Below are 23,533 nucleotides of genomic sequence, written 5' to 3' on the forward strand. Positions count from 1 at the left end.
TGATTTCATGTACTTAAACCCTCAGAGAGAAATCTTGGAGTTAAAATCCCAGAGAAAGAAGAGAACGGGAGAATGTTGACTCTGATTTCTCCTGACAGTTTCCTGTCCTGCTTTCCCTCAGGGTGTGTGTGTGTAAAAGTGTGTGTTTCTGTGCATGCACGTTTGTGTGCGCGTGTGCTTGTCGGCGTCACTAGCTCCTCTGGTCGATGTTCGGAACATATGTCTGCTGTCTCCATGGTAACATGATACTGTACATCAGAACCACACACAAGTCCACCTGAGGTCATGAATATTCCTGAGAGAAGAAGAGGAGGAGGTTCCAGCTCTGTCACAGGCTCACAGACACATCAGTGTCGTCTTTTATCACTTTACTCAGTCAGTCACATGATTTTATTGGCACTTTGAGCCAAAAAAAAAAAGATAAAAATTGGATCAGTTTGACTGTCATGTGTCAAGGTCAGCCATACCTACACACAATTTTATGGATTTGCTTGGGCTGTCTACTAGGGATGCACGATATTGGAATTTTTTGCCAATATCCGATATGCTGATATTTTCCAAATCATTTTGGTCAATTCTGATGCTGATACTGATATATATACATATTATTTTCCACCTGGCTGAGGAGACAGTTACGCATGCAATCACTGATTGTAGTATGATCAAGAAAGACAATATAAGAAGGAAGAACTTAGGAAGGCTAGAGTTCAGGAGTTCAGCATTAAAACTTAAATGAACCTGCTAAGTGGGTCGAACAGTAGTTTTCTTTGAGTTTATGAGATAGACAGGATTAATGTGTAGGATTTAATCTCTGGTCCACACTCCGGAGCAGAAGGTGGCGGTAATGCACCTAGTAAGCTGGTTGCAAACGGCTGTTATAAACCGGAAAGAAGAAACAGGGCGATACATCCTGTCAGCCGAGGTGTTTCCTGTCCACACAGCCAAACACAGCAGCTCCTCTGCAGGCCGTTTCATCGTGATGGTCCCGGTGCTTCCTCCGCAGGTTCCACTTCACTCAGCTGCCCGACAGAACCGCTGCTTCTTCTTACTTAACCTGAATAACAAACCGGGCTCAGTGCTCTGGTTGGATCCACGCGGAGAGCTTGGGCTAGCTGGGAGGCTAGCGGAGGCTAACTGGCTATGCTTTCCTCCAGCAAGGGAAGTGGAGCCCGTGGAAGAAGCACTGGGACTGTCAAGGTGAAACAGTCCACGGAGGGAATCACAGCCAAGCGGTGGAGGAGAAAGCGACGTCATATTGGCAGAAACATTCATTTTGGACAGATGCCAATATTTCATTTTAAAGCCTTTATCAACTGATACCGATGACAGGCCGATATTATCATGCATCCTTACTGTGTACTGATGAGGACACAAGAATGATAAGATCACATTGACAGATGTTTTATTTTGACGTTTCCTCCTCAGTTTCTCCTCTGTAAGTACAGATAAGAGAAATGTGAAGGATGCACTTCACTATCATATTAGTTGCAGTGTTCCATGCTGTAAAACAGCAAAAGGTCACTTATCTTATGAGTTTTTGTGTTTGTTACTAACACGCGCAATTAGCCATCTAATCTCACCACTAAAACCAACACTTTGCAATAAACCCTGTTTGTGTCAAGTTGAAGACTTGATGTTTTTTCTCTTTAGATGAACATTTATACCTCAACTGTACCTGTGATATTCAAAGCAACTAAAGTTAGACTAAACATCGAATTATTATAATTTTTCTAAATGTTTCAGTCAGAAGTGCACAGGGTGATGAGGGTCGTTTCTGTAATACATACGTTAAATCAATGTATAATATACAATCTCGAGACGCCACATAACAAATCCACGTGACTGAGGCTCAGGACTGAATGATTTGAAGAAAATTCCTGACTGTTATTTCTCCAGTATGACCAGTATTGCGATTCTGATTAAATTGATACTTAACTACAATTTTACTCAGTATTATATCAAACGTATCCATACTGGATAAAATCAGATAAAGTTGCAGTTCGTTGTGATTGGTTCTTGAGGTCTAAGATTTTTTATTCCGACCAGTTTAACAGGCTGCAAACAAGCTAATTAGCGTTAATTCTGTGAGCCATACTTCAAAATGATACTATTGGCTTTTGTCTAACTAATATGCTCCTCTTCATCTTAAGGCACTGTCAATAATATAATTATAATTAAGATTATGGCTCTTGCCATGTATACTATTCTACCCTTCAGGCCTTTATATTCTGTAGTGTGGCATGCGGCGCCCTCTACAGCATTTTGTTTAGTTGCACGGCCTTTTGGGACAACTTCATTTGAAAACAGGAAGTAGGAAGATAAAGCACATGTTGGCCACAGGAGGTTAGATTTCAGCCACGGATGTATTACAAGAGCTTCTACAATACATCCATGATTTCAGCCCAGCCAGAGCACCAGAAGTTCATCTGCTGCCATCCTGAAAGTGTTGCCTATTCACTCAGTTTTCACATTTTCATGCCATGAGTCTGCAAAAAATATTTGGAGCTTGAAGGCTACATCCTGATTCTCATGTCTTTTATGAATTGAGTTTGGCTAGCCGTCTACTTTTGGTTGCTACAACTGTATATGTACCGTAAACTGCACCATTACGCATTCCGTTTTCAATACAAAAAATATTCAATTCAGCCCTAACTTGTGTCATGTTTTACTGTGAAAGTAACAGTTGATCCCCACAGCCTTGAAATGTATTTATGAGCCAGAAAAAGTTTTAGTAACCTGAACCAAAAATACTAGCCTCACCGTGTTCAACCTGACATGTAACCAAATGGAAAGTTTGGTTGAGCTACATGTTGGTATAGTATCAACACGATGAGCTTACATGTCATGTAAACCCATGAAAGTCCAAACACGGCCTGTTTGTTACTTCACTGTGCGTATTTGATGTAGAGAGAGTGATGCATTAGTTAGCCATTCCAACAACCTTTTACAATCACAGGTCTGCACAAAACTACTATCAGTAGAAGTAAAATATCGAGGTAACAAACACAGCATTGCTGCCAATTCACAGTTAATTTGGAAAAACTAACCTGTTACTCCACAAAAATCCAACACCTGAGTCTTGTTTAGCACCTCATTTTGTTTTGCAAAATGGTTTATCTGAAATGCATTTGTACTGAGTTCTGGCTGAAGTCCACACTGCATATAAATAACCTTTTTCTTCCTCACTTGGAATAAGTTGCTTGAAATTTTAATGGTGCAGAATCCAGCAAATAATAGTCGAGATCTTTTTTAACAGTACACAGAAGTCGGCACATTGTCATTCTCTCAATTCTAACCGGCTGATTAATGATCTGTCAAACACACATCAAAGGTGACACCAGAGCAGTTTCTTTAAGTTTCTTTGACAAAATTATTCTGAACTGTTATTAACTTAACTGAATTTATTATTGATGGCCACCAACACAGTTAAAACCCATTTAATTACAAATTCATAATTTTGAGTTTCTTGTAGCATTTCAAAAACACTAAGAAGATAAAGTAAGGAAAGAAGTTCAAAGATGCACAACAACACAAGTTTTAGCAATGTCTGTTTCCATCTTTTATGTATTTATGCTAGTGTAAATCAGGTTGATCAATCAGTGAGGATGTTCATCACGCCAGATGCCAAACAGCTTTCTTTTAGAAATATGTAGTCATTAGTTTTTTATTGCTTAGATACATGAACAACATTTTAAAATGGTAAACAAAAAGCTGATTAGAATATAAATATGGATATAATCGCTACTGATTTAATTATTTTAGTGTGAGCTCTACTTTATGCCTCTCCTCCGTCTCTCTCCGTCTCACACACATCCTTCTCCCGACTGCAGAAAAATGCCAAAATCTGCATTTAAATTGAAAGCTATTCATCTGCATATTTCTGATTATTCAATTAATTTGCCCTGGTTTTTTCACCCCGACCAATCAACAGCTATGCCATCCAGGGGAATTGTTTATTGTTTGACGATGCTGCTGGCTGCTGTTGGTGGGACAGTGGTGTGTGTGTGTGTGTGTGTGTGTGTGTGTGTGAGTGGAGTGAGTGTTGGGAGCAAAGGTGTAAATGAGAATTGCATTAAAAAAAATTTTGAATTTCAAAACATCTCTGTCTCTGCACTGAGATGAATTGGAGAGAGATTTGTGCAGCAGAGAGAAGAGAGAACAAGACAGAGAGGGTAAGACAGCAAAGAAAGTCTCCTCATTAGCGGTGGAACACGGAGACAAAGGTCAACTGATCTGTGAACCGCATGTCACCACCCCAATATAGAGCCATCTGTCACATCTACACATGCACACAGTCTGAGGCCTCTATTTTAACAGCGTATTCGCAAAGACGCATTGCAAAGCAGCATGTCATGTGCGTAAGGACAGTGAATTTGTCTTTAGGCGTAACACTCTATGCTTAAAAGGCTGGGAAAAGCGTAATATCCTGTAAATTGTAAGGGTATGGTGATTAATCATCATCCTCTCAGTTAGTCACGTCTTGTACTTGTCTGAAAGCTTTCAAACAGCAGTGTTAGAGCTTCTGCAAGTAGGAGAATAACATTTAATGTCTGGGGGGCAAAAATCTAACAAAACAAAGTCAGGGGATCACAAAAGTTAGTAGGATTCATCCTGTGGGGACCATGAATGTCTACAAAAAGTAATGGCAATCTGTTTAAGAGTGTTTTCAAATCTATAGTGTGTTTGTTCTGGTCTGAATCAGTGGATGAGTTGGTGCATTTTCCCCTTGGTTCACTTTCTTTTCACGCGGAGTAAAATCCAAGTGAACCAAGACGCATCACTCCACTCGTTGGTCAGACGTGTGAGGGGCCAGAGCAAGAACATAAGACGCAGGAGGAAGGAAGGAAAATGCAATGTGCTTTGTTCTATAGTCCGGTTCGGACCTGGTCAGACCTCGATTCACTCTCCAGTTAGCTGCTAGAAACTGATGATTTTGCTCATTCGCATCCCAGTATGCAAAGCACACCTATCCATGGGAGCAATTTAGCTCAAACTTGCAGAGTATGCATTGTAGTCGGACAGATCGAGGTCTTATCATGTTCCCACCAAAAACAAAACCACTTCAGAGCTTGTTTGGGACCGGACCAAGGCCACATCCTCAAAAGGCCTCAGTGCATTTGTTCTGGTCCACACCTGAGTACTATTATTGTGTTCAGATCCGCCCAAAGGGGGAAAAGGAACCGAATCAACCAGAATAAAAAGCGCAGGTCTGAAAACACTTCAATGGTCACTGAACCAAAGTGGTAGACTGGCTGACCGACATTGACATTGCAATCCCTAGAAGCCCATGCTGTCTGCAGGGCCGAAAAAGCATGAAATTTGGTCCTTTTTAAAATTAAATTTATATATCCAAGGAGGCCTGTTTCCTGTGGGTGATGTTGTGCAGTTTTGTTTTGCAGCACAGTAATCTGCTAATCCTCTCAATAATCTGTATGAAAGCTGCAATAAATGATAACATTAAAAATAATAAAAAATGTTATCAATTTGCTTGTTGCCTTAAGTTCTATAATTGAAGTCATTTATAAGGTTGCTTTTAATTAGACTTTTTACATTTACTTGCCAAAACTATGAGTGAAGAAATCTTTCATTACTGTGACTAATATAATGGCATCATTTGACAACCGCAGCTCCTCTTATGACTATCCAGAGAGCGGATTTATTTTTTACTAAAAAAGATCACCTGTTTGTTGACTCACCACTATTAAATCTAATTAAAACAATTAAACTTCACTTCAGCCGTATCACGTCATATCACAATTACACATTTTATTTTGAGGTTTAAAAATTAAACACCACTTTAGCCAGACAAATTGGGAAGAGGGCCGTGACACACATGGCTGTTGCCCCTGGTAACCCGGTGCTTTCGGATGAGCAGAGGAAGGCGGACAGGGGGGGTGAGAGAAAGAAAGACAGTTGTGGGAAAGATTGAAGAGTGGATCGCTGGAAAGAAATTGAGAGTTAAGTTGTTGAGTAATAACCTGCCAGTCTGGTGATATAAGTGTTTATTTGTCATAACTTGTAAACAGAATCATCAAATGGTAATCTGTTCTCAGTGCCATTTCAAAAACCCATTTTTCACCAAAATACCAAGCAGATCAGAAAGGTTAGTCTATTTATCAGTAAGAAGGAGGAAAAAAAAACAACCATTATGTTGATAATAGTCATATTTCACTCTTTTCATCAAACAAAAATGCCGGGCATTTCACATTCTCTAATGTGAGGATTTACTGCTTTTCTCCAAAAAATATGATTTTCCGACTTTTGGTCAAATTTTTGACATTTCACAGAGTAAAGGAGAAATTGAGAAAAGCCGTCTCATGTTCGTCAGAGTATCTGCAGGTATGAAAGGTCTTAAAAAGCATTGAATTAAGTTCAAGTCTCAAATTTTTTCATATTTGCCCTTGCCTATTGTAGGCAGTAAACTTCATTATAAAATGTTTTTCTGTCTGATTGCTGTTAGTTATAAACTAAAACTGGGATTGTTTTGACGGTGCAGTGTGCACACAGGAGACTGTTCAATCGTTTTCTGTGTAGTTTCAGTCAGCACCGTCAGACCTGTAGCAAACACTGCCGCTGTAGCTACAGTAGCTAGGAGGCTCATCAAATCCACAAGCCCCTTTACACGGCCTGTTCAAGGCAGGAATGCTGCACCTTTATTCAGCCTCGCTGTTCTGTATAAAAGGTACGGACGTGGAATGGGGGAGGGGGGGGCAGAGTTGTTCAACCAATAAGCTGGCTAGGAGGTAGTCACAGAGTGTAAAAGAGACAGCTGGCATGAAAGGACAGGGAGCTGACACTGTTGTGTTACACGTCACGCCACTGAATCCAGAATGCCGACATGCTATGTAAAAGCACACATGGGGGTGCTATGATTTGTTTGGTTCAGTGTAAAAAAAGCAAAGGCAGCTTAATGACAGATCTTCATGGCTACGATGCAGGATCTCTGTATAAAAGAGCCTATAGTGGGCAACTGTTGATTTTAACTAAAACTTACATTAACTTAATCAATCCATGCATCCATATTCTGGTGCATATGTGAGTCCAGGTCATATGAATTGAATTAAAATATATTATGAATTATTGTTAGATACGGCTGGCAAGTACAGACAAAAATCCTAATATTTAAATAATACATTATTGTAGGCCACATAGTCCCCACTAGGGCTGGGAAATATGGACTAAATCAGATATGATATTTTTGACCAAATACCTCGATATCAATATTGTGACAATATTATAGGGAGACTATTGGTGCATTCACAAAATATTTACACAATGAGATTTTTGATAAATAATCATCAGTAATGTAGATATAGTGACAAGTGGGTAAAGGCAAATAATATAACAGCTAGAACAGTCTGGTAAGTTCAGAAAATTACATCACTTTACTGTAATGCAGCCTGTAAAACCAGGAAAAGACAACACTATACGCGATATTACAATATCCAAACTATAAGACGGTAACTAGTCTCTACCATGATATCAATATAATATCAATATATAGCTCAGCCATAGCCCCAACTGGTTCTTCATCATACTTTCATGCTTTGGACAGTATGATCCTGATATTGTATTCTATGTAGTATTAAAAAAGTTAATTTAAACTTGCTGAACACTTCTAAAGCCCTGTGCATAGATCTGTGTGACGTGTGTTTTGCGCCAGACAAAAAAGAAAAAACAACAAATGTGGAGCTTATTCCAAGGTCAGGAGAACAATAGCACGTAGTAGCGCTGCCTCTTATCTTTTCATTGGCAAAACAACAGAGGCTTCAGTCATTTGTGTCTGCCTTCTTGTCTTTCATGTGTTTCTGACTAACCGTCTAAAGGCCTGGCCATGCACCTTTACTCTCACCCTGTCTACATCGGGAGAGGAGCATGATTGTCATTCAGGCGGCATGCAGCTCTTTGGTTGGATGAGGTCACTAAAAAGCCCCGCCCTGCATCTCAAGCCAGGAAGTATCGATTTCCTTTAATTGGATAGACAAATGAAAAGAGGGGATGAATGGGATAGCGCTCCTCCTCTCCATTGTTGAGGCCTGTCCTTAGATTTTGTGTCCAAGTTTGCGTTGTTAGATTCTTAACCCCGCTCTCGGTGGAACAATTTTTCTCTCTCTTTGTTTCGACGTTGAATGACGTTGGTGTCGCTCTGTAGGAGGAACCTGTCATACCGTTGTTTACTTTGACCTCACCCTGCAGTTTTTTCTACATCTCACTCCCTCTGCTGAATGAGGAAAATCCAGATGTTTTCAGATATGAACACAACCTTGTTGTTTCCATAAAGGTCAGATATTGTTTAAAACACTTTTTAGGGTAGTGTGAATGTGCAAATAAGCATTGATAAGGTCAGTATTTGAATAAAGCTGATTTCAAAAAAACCTCCCCTGACCTTTTATTAACTTCTTTTGATTTTTTTTTCCCTGCACAAGGAAAGAGAAACGTGAGAATAAATCTAACAAGTTTTACAGAACATGTGGCCCTCTGGGTTGCACTTATTTAAAATCTGCTTCTCTTTTTACCATCAAAAATATTGCGTTTTTTAGAAGAAACCTCTTATAATACATTACTTTCAATTTAATCACAGACTATTAATGGCTTCATAAGACTGGCCTTCGTAGTGGCAGCAAGCAGAAATGACTCAACCACTCGATATGTACTCTGGTGCAAGATGTTTTTACCATATGTGAACAGATAATATTACTGCCAGGTACTTCATTAGGCAGATCAGCCAATATGTATACAACTACATTTACAGTCAATTTAGACAGCCAGGTATAAACCCTCTGTGAAACATTACCACAACAAGTATGAAGTATGAACTTCATTTAGTCATTCATTAGATGAAATTATGCACTTATATTTGTATAGCAACTGTCAATCAGTTTATGATTACTTTTTTTTTTCCAGCCTGGCCTTTTTCCAGTTTTTTGCACTCATGGCACTCGAGTATGAGCAGCACTTAATCCCTTTTCACTCAGCTTTTAATACTTCCAATTTTCCTAGAGTGTACCTGCATGATCAACTTTGATAGAAGAAAAATGAGACCAAAAACAAAAATGGCAGCAACAATGAAACATAATGAAATACTAACTCCTTTATTTTTACACAGGTCAGACACAGAAACAGAAAATGTAAATGCAATACACTGGTTAAAAAACGAGAAGCATCGCTATCCACCGGAGATCCACTGTTTTGTCACCTTCTTCACAGTGATGGTTTGAGTTTTCCAATTATTTTGAAATTATATTAAAGCCTATTACAACATTAAAGGGAAGTCCCAGGAATTTTTATATACATGTTGATCACTAGATACACTTTGAAACTATTGAAATTTAGAACAAAACACACAAAAAATGAATGAAATGATGTAATATTTGTAATTATAAGATTTAGAGCAATAAGTATTACTATATGTGTATGCAGGTGCATATTTGTATGTCTGTGTGTGTCTAAATTTTGCCCTGTGAGTATAAAATCAGATGAATGTAGCAGGCAATGAGTAATACAGTGAAAATCACATTGTGATCTCGCACATCATCACAAAGTAACTTGTGGAATGCCTTTGCAATCAGATTGTCGCCATAATAAGTGTGAAGGTTGAATGTCCACATAGCAAAGGATCCACTTCTAAACTGACACTATACTTATGAATCTGCAAAATGGCAGCATTTCAGTATTTTCACATCAGTATTTTCACATCTCAGTAGACACACGTCATTAAAGCAACAAGACTGCAACAGTACTGATATAACTATGAGCACTTGAGAGCTTGACTGAAGTTTATCTTGACACTACAATATTGATGCACCTCAACCTCAACATAGGAAAATATAAAGTTGATACAGAAAAAAGTACATTCTGTCCAATAGGATTTAGATTACATTCATATCTGTATTATTTTCAAAATGAAACTTGTGTAAAGAGGTGTGATGTGGTACCATTTTACTGCCCGTGACATTGCCTCTAGACTGAAGAAAATGATCATTTTCACAGAAAAGAATAAATGTTAAGAAGAACGAGAGGACACTCAGTGCTGGGTTTGGATGAAGGAGTGTGCTGGTTCAAAAAATGATGAGCTGAGTCCGAACCTTCACTGTGTGGGATGTTTGTGTAAAGGCTTTCCACATCAAGTGTAACCAAATGGTTATGTAGTCACTGATAATTCTGGTACACATCACTCTCATTTTGTTCTCATGAGGAAGATTAGCCCTGCCCAAAACCTCTTTAAGGAAGTTCTGATTCTGTTATTTTATTTCATTGACCTATGTATCGAGCATGTATCCTACCGAGAGTTTTATTAGATGTGCACAGGACTGTTTTTGCTTTATTTTTAGCCATGCTAGCAGCATGGCACTAGGGATGGCAATACAAGTCTGCAGGGTGGTCTGTCCAGACTGAAATCAACAACTATTGGATGGATTGCCATGGTATTTTGTGCAGACATTCATGGCCCCACAGGATGAATCATACTGATTTAGGTGATCCCTTGACTTTTCTTCTAGCACCACCATGAGGCTGACATCTCTGGGTTTGAATGAAATACAGTTTTATCAAACTGTCAAATAACATATTTTGATTTTTTTTTTTTAATTGAAAAAATGTAAACACAGTCTCTCTAGGATATGGAAAAAAAACAGTATTTCCAGCAAACATTAATGAATAGTTACTTTTAATGTCATAAATTGAACAAAAATAATAAAAATGCTAAATAATAAAAACATCATTGTGGCATGTGCAAAAGTTTGAGCACCCTACATAGTCAGTACTTAGTAACACCCCCCTTTTGCAGATATCACAGCTTGCAAACGCTTTTTGTAGCCAGCTAAGTCTTTCAATCCCTGTATTTGGGATTTTCTCTCATTCTTCCTTGCAAAAGGCTTCTAGTTCTCTAATATTCTGCGGCCTTCTTGCATGCACAGCTCTTTTAAGATCTACCCACAGATTTTCAATTATGTTTAACTCTGGGATACGGAGGCCCTGAGAGGCAAGTGGGGGAAAAAAAACTTCTGGACGCAGATTGGATATCTGAAATGGTTTGATTCTATTGATATCCAGTGGGATAGAGATCATAGGGCTTTCATCATTTTCATAACAACACCAGTTCCAAAATTTGGGGCAATTTTATTTAAACATACTCTCTTTTAAAAAAGTGCAATGAGATTGATGATGAGACAATATTTTCATTGGACTGAATCTTTGAACTCTTGCTTCCGACTTGACATTAAACAGACTTTGGTTTAATTATGTAATATCTTGTCTACAAGAGATTTCATACAGTGAAATTAATCAGGTTGTGTAAATGTCTGATTATGTCCTCCAAAAATATAGATACAACTCTGACACAGTACTGAAAAGTTGGAATCTTGTCATGTCCTCATTTGATCAGGTTCAGGTACTACTCCAATCAGCAATAATCTTATATCAAGAGCCCTATTTTAACTTCATCAGTCTACAGCACTTCTTTCCAAAACACATCAGGCTTCTGTAGATGTTCTGTTGCATACTCTTGATGTTGGATGTTAGGATGAAGATGCAGATGAGGTTTTCTGCTACTGACTCTTCCATGAAGGTCTTGTTTGTGTAAACACCGCTGCACAGTGGAATGGTGCAGCACAGGTATTCATGGTTCCCAGTTGTTGTGTCCCACCGACTTTTCCTCTAGCGCCACCATGATGTTCACAGTTGGTTTTGAGTGAAATATCTCAATATTGGATTGCTTTCCATTTCTTACCTCAATCCGACCCAACTACTAGGTGTACTTTCAGGGAAACGGCTCCTGTGGCCAGGTGAGCTCTGCACAGTGGGATGCCGATGAGCAAATTTAACAGTTGCTAACAACTAGCATTCATTAGGAGAATGAATCAAGGTCGGACCTGGACTAGTGCAACATTGTAAATTGTATTTGGCCAGTGGACCTCCTTCAGGACCTTCTTCCTGTGTTTATGTTCTTGCTCCCACCCGAGACTCATCTGACCAGTGAGTGAAGTGAATATTCTCATGTGGCTTGGGATGCAGCATTTTGGCTCACTTGGATTTTTCTCTGTGTGAAAATTGAACCAAGGGGTAAATGCCTGCTGGTTTGCCTGCTCTTTTTTGTCAGCAAAAATAAAGAGAAATTTTGGTAAAAATTCTCATTTTTTAAACTACATTTTAGTCTCATCGTTTTTCGTCAACAATATTACATGTTGATATACTCACAGTTAGTATTTAATGATGTCAGTGCCATGTCGTCATCCTCTCGTCTTAGTCATGGAAAAAAAGGTTCTTGACGAACATATTTAGTCTTAGTTTTTGTTAACGAATTAACACTTTATTTGATCGTAAAATAATCATTTCAGTCATGATTTAAGCAAATATGCCAAAATATGCTGGTATCAGCTTCTCAAATGTGATGATGTAATGTTTTTCTTGTCATTCATTATACCCTGGGATCCTCGGGCATGGGGCCTTCTATCTGTTCCTGACTCTCGGCTGAAGAGTAAGGGGGACAGAGTTTTTTGAAATAAGAGCCCCGAGGCTCTGGAACACCCTGCCCGAGGAAATAAGGCAGGCTGAGTCAGTTGCTTCTTCAAAAAGTATTTTTATCACACCGCCTTCCCTGATTTCACCTGACTCTAGTTTTTTTATTCAGTTTTATGGGTGTTATTATCTTAATTGTTATGTTGCTCTTTTAGTACTTTTATTCTGTTATTTCTGTGTTTTCATTTTTATGAAGCACTTTGTAATTTATTTAATTTACTTTTATTCAATTTTAGCAATAACTCTCATGTTATTGCTGTGTTTTTGTTTTTATGTGAAGCACTTAGTAACTTTTAAATAATATAACTAAAGATATTAGTAGTAGTAGTAGTAGTAGTATTATAATATACTGATAATCTTTGGGTTTTTCACCATTTTCTGACATTATACAGACAAAAGGGTTAACCAACTAACTAAAATAATCCACAGATTAATCGATGATGAAAATAAAGGTTAGTTGCAGTTGCGCTTTGTTTATAACCAAATATCAAATACCTACAAAACTAATGCCATACCTATCATCCTCAACTGTGCTTTGTGTTTAATTCTAATTAGCACTTTTTAGCATGCTTTTTACACGCTGATGGTGAACATGATAAACATTATACCTGATAAACATCATCACGTTAGCATTGTCAGTGCCTATAAATACAGCCTCACAGCACTGCTAGCATGGCTGTTTTCTCTGACAGCGTCTACACAGCCTGCATGGTAAAAGCAGCACATCAGTGTTGTGGGCTAATATGTGTGCTTTATGGATAGCTGTGTTAAATAATAGGGGTGTATCAGTTCCATCAGACAGATATGAGTCAGATGAAAACACTTTCTGTGTGGCTTCCTAACACTAATGGCTTTTACATTAAAGGGGACCTATTATGCTTCTACTTATTTTCAGTCATATATATAATGTTAAAAGTGGCTGACGTGTCAAATAATGAGGTAAACGTATGAAGTAATCCCTGGGAGCAAAAAGCACCAGCTTCAGTCTGCTCTGAACACTCAGTTTCCAGTGTTTTTTTTCTACTTTCAGCCCAAGCCGACATTGGCTTGTGACAGTGATAGGTAAAAATTACCAAATAGACTGAGGTTGGTTGAAGTCAAGCGTCTCTTTAATTCAAACCAAACATATGTTGTAGACACGGAGAGTACGCAGAGTCTCCGTGGAGAATTCTGACAAGACAAAGGAAAGACATTAGTATATATTGACGGCCTTGATGCCCTGGGAGGCACCTCTAGTTGTTTACAGATTCCTTCTAACAGCCCCAGACAAAACTTTACAGAGCTCTCACTTTCACATGACCATGATGTCTATTATGTCTATTATAGTGTTCCCCTCAAGGCCCTGCCGTCAAATACATACATACATATGACCATATCTACTTAACTAATACATGAATTTTTCTATCAGACAGATTTCTATATATGGTCATCTGTTCCACGCACAGCATGCAACTTCACCTCTCCGCTCTGCTAACATTATGGCCTTTTTCCATTGTTATCCTGTTAAAGGTGTACTGGTCATCTGCAGCTCTTCATCAAACATCATCATCACTGTGGCTGTTTCTGCTTGTATTATTCCTCCCTGCATTATTTCTAACTGATCCACTGAACAAAGGGCATATGTCCATATGTTGTTATGTTGACCGCTAACGAAACTCTGCTAATTCGGGGAGGAACACGTTTCACTTCCTATAAATTCTTCATGATAAAAGTCTCCCATTATTTAGTAATTTAAAGGCTTTTGAAGCAGGAAAACAGGAAATGTTGGGTTTTCATCAGCTGTAACTTAACACAACTCTTATACATGCTACCCCTCAGCAACTTTTGGATAGCTGGCCAATCAGAACAGAGTGGGCTCATCGGGAGGGGGCCTTAAAGAGACAAGAGCTAAGACTGCCTATCAGAAATGAACTGAGGGGCTGCATAAAGGGCCAGTATAAGATAAATAAGGAGTTTTTTAATTGTGAATCATGCAAAGCTACTCTAGTATAGTCCAAAAATAAAAAATTAGAGCTGGAAATGAGCATAATAGGTCCTCTTTAACAAACACATTTAAACTAAAGCTCGCCTCTACATTTTACAATGCCTGCAACCCTGCAGCCGTAGATTAATACATGCAAGATCTCCATCAGTCACAAGCTAAGCTGCTTGTTTTGACACACAAGCACCTAATTAAGTTCATATAAATGATGTTGATGCGTAACTCCTTATTTGAAGGTTAATTTACTGAAAAGGCTTCACTGACTTATAATGTTACATTTTATTCTGGTGTTGCTGATGCAGCTGTAAGAACAGTATTCAGTCAAAATGGTGAATCTGCTGGCATCAGTGAATTTTCTCACTTCTGCCTCCCTGTCTTTCCTTCATTTCTCTCTCTCTCTCTCATTTCCTCTCCACGTTAGTCTTAACACTTCTTATCTGTTTTAGATCCAGAGCCCTGCCACTTCAGTTTAATGTCTGTAACCTTTGATAATCTGTGTAAAGCTGTATAACCCTTGCTCAACCACCTGTGTGCGTGTGTTTGTGTGCATCTGCACGCACATTTGGCCACTTGAAATCCAAAATGTTACATTGGGGCACTAGTGCTTCATCAGACAATGAAGCTGTTATCTTAGTTTTCCTTTCTGACTGGCTGTGGGAGTCCTGACAGTCCTCAGCTCCCATAGCTCCCATCCATCAACTTGTCCACTGCATCTCACACACACACATCCACTCGTACAACACAGTCTGTTCTGAGGACAAACTTCAGTGGTGTTTCAGACACCGAGATCTCCATGGTAACTTTTTCTTTGATGTAAGTGTTCCATGTTCCCAGAGCCCCAGCAGTTTCTAGAGCCGTGTGCACACACGTGTTTTTGTGTGTGTGCCTGAGGATATGGCAAAGCTTTCAGACAGCCGCACAGGGAAAGAAAACACCAGGAACCGTCAGGGAAATAAAGCCACAGAGTGAGGCAGTTAGATGGAGCGATGGAAAGTAGTCACAGGAAAGCTGGAGTGATTAGAGAAAACATTGAATCGTCTCACTGCAGTTTCCACGTCTGTGTAATAAAGATGACTTTAGAATGAAATCAAGTCCTACATTGTAAGCAGAAATGTGTTTTGGGTAATAAAGGCACCAGGTTTTGACAAAAAAGAAGGATGTGTGGTTCTGCTGCATCAATTGTGAGCCCGACAATGTTATAGGAGTATGAATCAGTGGAGTACTCTGCATGAGATGGTTCTCGGTGTTAAATGTTTGTCACTGTTGTAATAGGTTCATTTAAGTCATGTTAACATATTTCAAAATGATTTTATCTTCAAAAAATGGCAACTTCACATGAGAGCACAAAAAGTAAGGAAATTTGTGTTTGGTAGATTATTTCTTTGTTGTAACAGTGCTTCTTGGCAATAAATCTCATACCATTGGAAAGCCTGTTTATTTCCCTTTTAAATGGTGCCACATTTGTAAGGAACATGCATTTGTGGGATGTGCAACAGAGTTGAATATGTGGGTTGTGCCCATGAAAAATATGCCAAATCTTATCTGCCAATACCAAACAGCTTATTCTGCCATTGACTCTTGTTTGGTGTTTGGTCGATTGGATGATTGAAGTTTGAAGAAACAAGACATATTGGCAATTTAAGAATTTATACATTTAACAAACAGGCGCCTCAGTAGCATGTGGAAGAACCATACTACTTATTTGTATGTAATTTGTATGTAAGCAACTTCTTTTTGATAGCAACTTTTTTTTCTTCTTTTCTTTTAATTGATACAAAATTACATGACATAAGACATAAGCCCCTTTTTTCATGGTGGGAATGTTGCGCCGTTATTCCGCCTCACTGTTCTGTATAAAATGTACAAACACGGAATGCGAGGCATTGTTGTTCCAACGCGCAGAGTGGATGTAATGACATACGTCAAGTCGACGGATTCTATTCATTTTCTATGGAGAGCTGGAGATTCAGCCATGCAGTGCATGATGGATACAGCGCGGCAAGTTTGACAGACCATTCGTCGTATCTGTATTTGCATAAACATGACTCAACCTCAACTTTATGCAAATGAGTCCATCCAGCACAACACACCTGGCTCACAAAACTCAGATCAAACTGTCAAACAGGCAGTACTGATCAAATATGAATCAAAATTCTGTCACTGCATTGCCTAATTCTCACCTCAAATGTTTTCAGAAACACATTTTTGTGCGTTGTTTAGCTGTAATATGAGAGAGTTTTTGACCAGGCCTCCATTTTTTCCTGCTTGAAAACAGACAAGCCAAAACCAATCAACGCCCAACTCGCAGCACGTCTATCGAATTGACTGCAGTGTTTCCGTGGTAAACTACAGCATTACTTTTTAGAGAAAAGCAGTCATGGAGAAAACAGCACTGGCCACCAGCTGGAGTATTTACTGGTCTGGTGCATGCAGAGTCGTCCTCACCAGAGGTGGCTTGCGCGCTGCATAAGAAGAACCAAACGTCTCTTTCTACCCCATCTAAGGTCCGCGCCCTTTCTGCCCTGAACCAATTCTCACATCTCCTCACATGAATCCACCATTGTATGTGTCAACATGTTGTATACGATGCACAGCAACTTTGCTCGCATTTGAAGAGTGATAATGTGCACAGCTAGCGAAAGCACCTCAACACTCAACTCAATTATTGTTTGAAAGCAATGTTTCTGCCTAATGCGTGTGTTATACATCACACTAGACGCCAACACTATTGTGTTACACGTCACGCCTCTGATTCCTGAACGTCGGCACGCTATCTAAAATCACACACTGGGGCACAATTATGCCGTCTCTGTTTGGTTCAGTGTAAAAAAAGCAAAGCTGGCAACGGCAAAACAGTTTGATATTGCTGCAGTATTGTTACAACCTGTGGGAGGTTACAAGTTAAATTCTTAAAGTATAAAATATACTGTCAGTTATGGTGGTGTTTGTCGAGTGTATGAGGCAAGCATGTACTGTATGTATGAAGGTGTAAAAGCTACGGCAAAGAAAGAAAAACGACAATAAGGATAGGACTGGAGAGTAAAAAGATTTAAGAAATGAGCAGTAACAGTAATACAATATACAGTATATGATGGTCTAATGAAAGACAGGAGTCCACATTTAATTTCTAAAAACCATCAGAGTTGGGAGTCACGGTGGCCTTGTGACCACGTAACCACAACAAATCCGGCCGGGGAGCTTTGTTGCATGTCATCCCACATTCTCTCTATCTCCCCTAATTTCCTGTCTTCAGCCTCTTGACTGTAAATTATCAAATAAAGGCAGAAATGCCAAAGAAATATGTAAAAGAAAAGAACATACAGTAACATTAAGGTCATCTAACTTGTTAGCAAGTATGAAGAGTTTAGCTTTACGTACACTTTACATATTAAAAACATGCATTAAATCTCAGACTTACTCTCCACATCTCAGAGTTGATTTCTTGTTTTTATATGCTTTGATGGAGGCCACATTGTCCAGATACTTTTGGGGTGGGGGTATAAGGCAAAGATTTTGGGGGGTCTCAAGTGCAAAAATACTTGGTTAAATCTAGAAAAACTAATCTAGAAGAACGAAAAGCAGCTACTGTCACAATAAAGACTTTGAACTGGAAGCAGAATCAAGTAATAGTACAATAAAGTGACGACGTTAAATTTCATAAAAAGCAGAATGAATCAACAACGGAAACGTGACCACTCCTCTCATTCTACCAGATGAACCAGATGACGTCTTTAAGTGAAAATAAAGACAAATCTATCAGTCCTATAACTTCTCTCAGCAGTTTACTTGCTCGTAATCAGCTTTGAACTTAAGCTCACGCCAGTGCATTTTTATACTGTAAAAACAACATTAAAGCAGAAAGTTATTCTGTCTCTCAAGCAGCCTCCATACTGTGTCCAACCTTGGTTTAGCATTGTGCAGCCAGGTAGCAAATGTCATTAGTTCAGTTATCCTCTCCTCTCACCCATCAGAGATTTGTTGGCTGTTCACACAAGTGAACAACTGAGTTCAGCTCAGCCTGTTGTGTGTGAAGAAGCACACTAATTGGTTTGTCGAGTGGGATTTTCTTTTTAATTTGCATCTGAATAATATAATACAATATAAAACAAATATAAAATAATATAAAACTATTCTACTTTCCAACTGATTCTTTTCTATTGCTTAAGTCTGTCCAGATTTCCTAATGATAACAATAACGCCGGGTTTAATTAGTATCATTTAAAAAAACAAAACATTCTCATCATATTTTTCTGGAGAATTATTTAGCTTCCTTTGGGGGAACATTTTCTGGCCTTAAGTAAAAAAAAAAAAGGGTCCACGTGGGAAATAATGGAGTGCAACATACATTTCTTGTTAATATCCTCATTCATTCTTTTTTTGTCTTTTGCTCTTTTGTTTCATATTTAATTTCTTTTCTCAGTATTTTCCTTTCACCCTCGGTTTTACAAGCCTTCTGAAGATACTTGTCAAACACAGTCCTGTGTCTCTTACACACATTGACACAGGACGTTTCTCAGATGTCTCAATATCTTCCCAGCATGTCATGGGACTGCGCTTCTCTCTACCTTCCTCCCTCCCCGCAATGCTTTAATTACTTTGTCCCTCGTTTCCCTCATCCCTTTCTCCTTCACTCCATCGCCCAGAGCTGCTCCTCATTCCTTTTAATTAATCCACACAGATTTAGACACCTTCACCCTGCTGTGAATGCATACACACACACACAACACACACAACACACACACATTCGCACACTTGACAATTCCCCATAGACAATAACAACTTTAAGTGATCTTGCTTCACTTTGAAAGTTTTTCTCTAGAGATGTAGTGGAAAACCCAGGTCTTATTGTTTGATATTGTGTATAGTCTATTGATGTTTGTGTGTTTGTGTGTGTGTGTGTGTGTGTGCGTGCAGGGCTCCAATGGAAACATGCAGCTCATGGAAACCGAGTTCTCCAAAACTCTAGGACAGATGGTGACACTTCATTTGCATCACCAGAAGAGCATCCCTGCATTCCTCTCCGCCGTGACCCTCGACCTCTTCAGTCGACAAACTACCATCTAAAGTTATTTGACTCCATCTCATACGCGGAGCTGTACAATTCAAGACGGGATTGGGGTTTTTTTTTTTTTTTTCCTCTTTTTCTTGCTTTTTATCTGCCACTTGTTGTCTCTCTTTTAAGATATTCATAAAATGTGTCAGTATTTCTCAACAACAACTGAACAGTACAGTCAGCGCTGTGTTGCGGAGGATGAACACCTTGTTCTTATGAAACGTTTCCATCTTACTTTTACATTCACAAAGCTAAGAAAGCAACACGGTCTCCCTGCTTGTATGTGAAATATTTCAACAATGATAGTGTGGAAAAATACAAATGAGGCTGTCGTGAAAATGGTACCCAAAAGCCACTGGTATTTGAATTTGGAGTTGTTGTTTTTTTCACAGCAAAAGGTTGAAACACCCTTCCCACCACATTGTTACTACACAATGTGCCTGGAAAAAGAAGAGGCGATTTGTTTGGTTTCTGAATGTGCAACAGACGTGTTTTTTGTTTTTTTTTATGTGGTCTTTACCAAGGCAGAGTCTTTGTTGACTCTTTTATCCTCCCTTTCAGGGTCCTTGTTCACAACTAGTCTCATTCAATCCAAAAATGGAGTTAAGGAAATCCCTCTGAATACAAAACCAGTCGCTTTTCTTATTTGTCTTAAAAGAATGAAGTTAGTTTTCAATAGATTTTATTTAGTTATGCAATTGGTATGATTTTTATTGTTTTGGGGTGTTTTGTTTTTTTTTGTAGTTTTGATTTATTTTTTTTTATAAATGTGCCTGAATTGAAGATAAAGACGAAAACTCAAGTTTCCTGCTCTCGTCTCTCTCTCTGGTGCTTTTCGTCGGAAGCAGCGAGAAGGGAGGAGGTGAAACATTTTAGAGGGGAAAATAAAGCGATAAGAGGTCACTTTGCTTCCCTCTAACCACATTCGAAATTCAAACTCGTGTTTGAACGTGGAGGGAAAAAAAAAATTAAATATTTGATCTGCGAAGATTCAAAATTCACAGTGTATAAGCACAAAAGGCCGTGCTGTGCACTCAAACGGGGAGCGCTGGTAAAATGCACTGTCACCTCAATCTATTGCTTGCCCTGTTTGTTGCCCTCGGTAAAACACTCTATTGTTCTTCTTTTCTTTAACGCGAAATGGAGAAAACTAGAGAGCTGTGCTGAATATGAATCATGGAACCCAAACCATCTGAGAAGTAATAAAAATTTTGGATGTTATAGATGGAAAAATTATGGGTAAAGGTAAGAGTATACATTTATTACTGTCAAGTTTACAACAATACATAAGTTTAGGATTAGGCTACGTGGCCTGTGTTCTAATAAATTTGAACAAAATACATGTTTGTTTTCAGCTGTTTGAACTTTTATCGTGGCTCAAAGCAGCGATTGAACTGACAAAGCACACATATGGAAAACACCAGGGATGCTTTGAACATTTTCGGAAACTGAAAATCCATTATGCTTACTGTTGTGACCTTTATAACACAGAAATAAGTATCTGGATGTTAATTTGATTTTGATGAACTGTAAATTCTTTCATAACTAGTTAATGATTGGGTGTGTGTGTGTGTGTGTGTGTGTGTTTGCTTGAGACAAGCGAAGGGAAATGTCTAGGCAGCAATAAAGAGAAATGACAGAAATAAACATGGGGGGTGAAGAGGAAGCACATGGGAGCAATGCAATAAAACAAAAGGAAGTGAACTGAGAATGAAGCCACTTATCACAGCAACAATATAAGAACTCCAGCTGGTGCAGCCATATGTCTCATGAGAAAACACATTCTCCTGCTCAGTACATGCCACATAGTGTCCTTGTTGTTTTTTTTTTTTTTTTTTTCGTTTTTCGCACACACTCATTCATTTTTACAACACAGCACATCTTCTGGACACGCCACAGCTCTCACCTAGAGGTCATATTTTAGAAGGTTTCATTTAAGCTGTGAAGTGCATTGGCAGCATGTGATGTGCTTGAAGCTTTATCGCCACTGCCGCCATCCCATAAAATGACTGTACCTCCTTACTGTTTTAAATTTACAGATGAAACAGCAATCAATAAACTATATGTGTGACTGTTGAAAAATTGACTTCAAAGAATATTCATTTTGCAGCAACATTTGACTGTAGTAACTCACCTACTGTATCTCTGACCTCGGCAAGATGATATCCAGAGGCTGGTGAGAAACTAGAAGATTTGGACACTTTAGCCTTTTTAACTTTGGCTCAGGATCGTTTATACTCATTCTGACTTTTTGGTTGTAAATTTTAATGAGTTATCTTTAAAATGAGACCAGGGTTATGAACAGTAACCTTTTTTTTTATTTTGGCCACATTATTTTTGGCCTTGTGCACAAAAATGGGGGTGCCTGCTCTGAGGTTAAATACATTGGTGTTGGGTGACTCTGGGTGCAGTGTTATCAGTTCTAACAGCATTGGTAGGTTCTCCAAAGGCTATTAGTCCTGAGTGAGCAGCCAAGCTAAGTGTAATTTAAAAACCTCTGTGGAACAGCGTCTTTGTGAAAGTGCAGCATCACTTGGCCGACAGATACAGGGGGGGCTGTACCCATGGGCCTCATCAGCCTCAGGCCATACTGAGACTGACATTAGCACTGCATTAAATAATGCAACCACCGCTCTCTTTCATTTAAATAAAGTCCTCTGTTCACACCGGGGGGGTGCTTGGCTCAACTTTCATCCCAATGCCACCTGGCAAGGCGTTACAGTGGACAATCATATAAGCGCAAATTCACATTCTTGGTAGATTACAAAATAATCTACCATACACATATGCTACATATCAAAGAACTTCAAGTCAATAGGTGATATGTGATATGTAGCACAACAAGCTAGCAAAGCTCTGTAAACAGAATCACATGTCTGCTGTAAAAGGAACTTCTCTCCTGAGACTTAAAATCTTATCGCTATTATGGATCTTTGGAGCCATTTCTAAACACACTATGGTAACCATTAACTTCAGGGTTACGGCAACCAAGCGGCAACCTCCAGGGTTGAAAAATGAAGCCAATGAGGAAGTGCCAAAAACTGCAGTTCCTCGAATGGCTTGAGGTTGGCTCCAAAAGCGAGTCAATCCCAATAGACCCCCATGTTAAAATGCCCAACTTTACAGCAGAGATAAACATATTTACAGCCTGGTACAAGAAAACAGTTTTGGTCTCTATAGTTAATTTCCCCTTTCATGACAACTGTATGGTTGGTGAATTTTTTTATGACTTACCTGTTTAAATTTTATTAAGCCGTAAAGTTATGCACAATTAAGGATGTAGCTACTAGCGGCTAGCCGCTAAGTGGTTTGTTTCAGCAACCAGGCTTCATTCGGCTTGCCTCAGCTCCACCTCTTTGCCCATTTGGGATTAGCCAGGAGATAGACAGAGTCAGGCACTGCCAAGACGGTGATGGCTGGAGCCGACCGCTTTGAGCTTCAAAACCGCTATTCAGAAACCAATGGGTGACGTCACAGTGGCTGCATCCATATTTTTTTAGAGTCTATGGAAGGAACATGTTACCCAGTGCAATTGTGTGATGTGTTTTTAATAGTTTTTGGACAACAACACACACAATACTTGTTAGTTGATCAATTCATTGTTGGTTTGGCTCTGCACATGAGATTTGTTGACGACAAAAATATAGAAAAATTGCCAACCAAATCCTTTAAGTGTTTTTGAAGTCAGGTACAGGTGGACCTTTATTGAACATGGAAAGGATAAAACCCTGTGACTTCTGCTCAAAACCAAAATAGGACCAAACCTAATATTCATTCGAAGGAGACACTTACACATGCATAGCTGTATTCAAAATATGTGCACATGTCTGCTAAAAAGCAGTTGGTTTTCATTTTCATAATTTCAGTTTCATGTGCATGTTGCGGTTTTTGACATTCGGCCAATGTTTGCTTGGAATCCATAAATATGTATACAGATGATATGAAAGACAACAGCAAATAAAGCAACATCGCGGCGCTCCTCT

The 23,533-nt window shown here is 38.9% G+C and overlaps 1 protein-coding gene across 1 annotated transcript in view; it reads left to right on the forward strand.

The window, feature by feature from the left end:
- Positions 1 to 21,636, forward strand: part of mad1l1 (mitotic arrest deficient 1 like 1) — a 64,759-nt gene extending 43,123 nt beyond the window's left edge. The window contains exon 18 of the mRNA XM_044347542.1: positions 19,412 to 21,636. Within this exon, the coding sequence (XP_044203477.1) occupies positions 19,412 to 19,561 (150 nt within the window). The 3' untranslated portion in view covers positions 19,562 to 21,636. The remainder of the gene's footprint in view (positions 1 to 19,411) is intronic.
- Positions 21,637 to 23,533: the final 1,897 nt, after the last annotated feature.

This window comes from Thunnus albacares, chromosome 3, assembly GCF_914725855.1.
Source record: "Thunnus albacares chromosome 3, fThuAlb1.1, whole genome shotgun sequence".
In the NCBI taxonomy this organism is placed as follows: Eukaryota; Metazoa; Chordata; class Actinopteri; order Scombriformes; family Scombridae; genus Thunnus; species Thunnus albacares.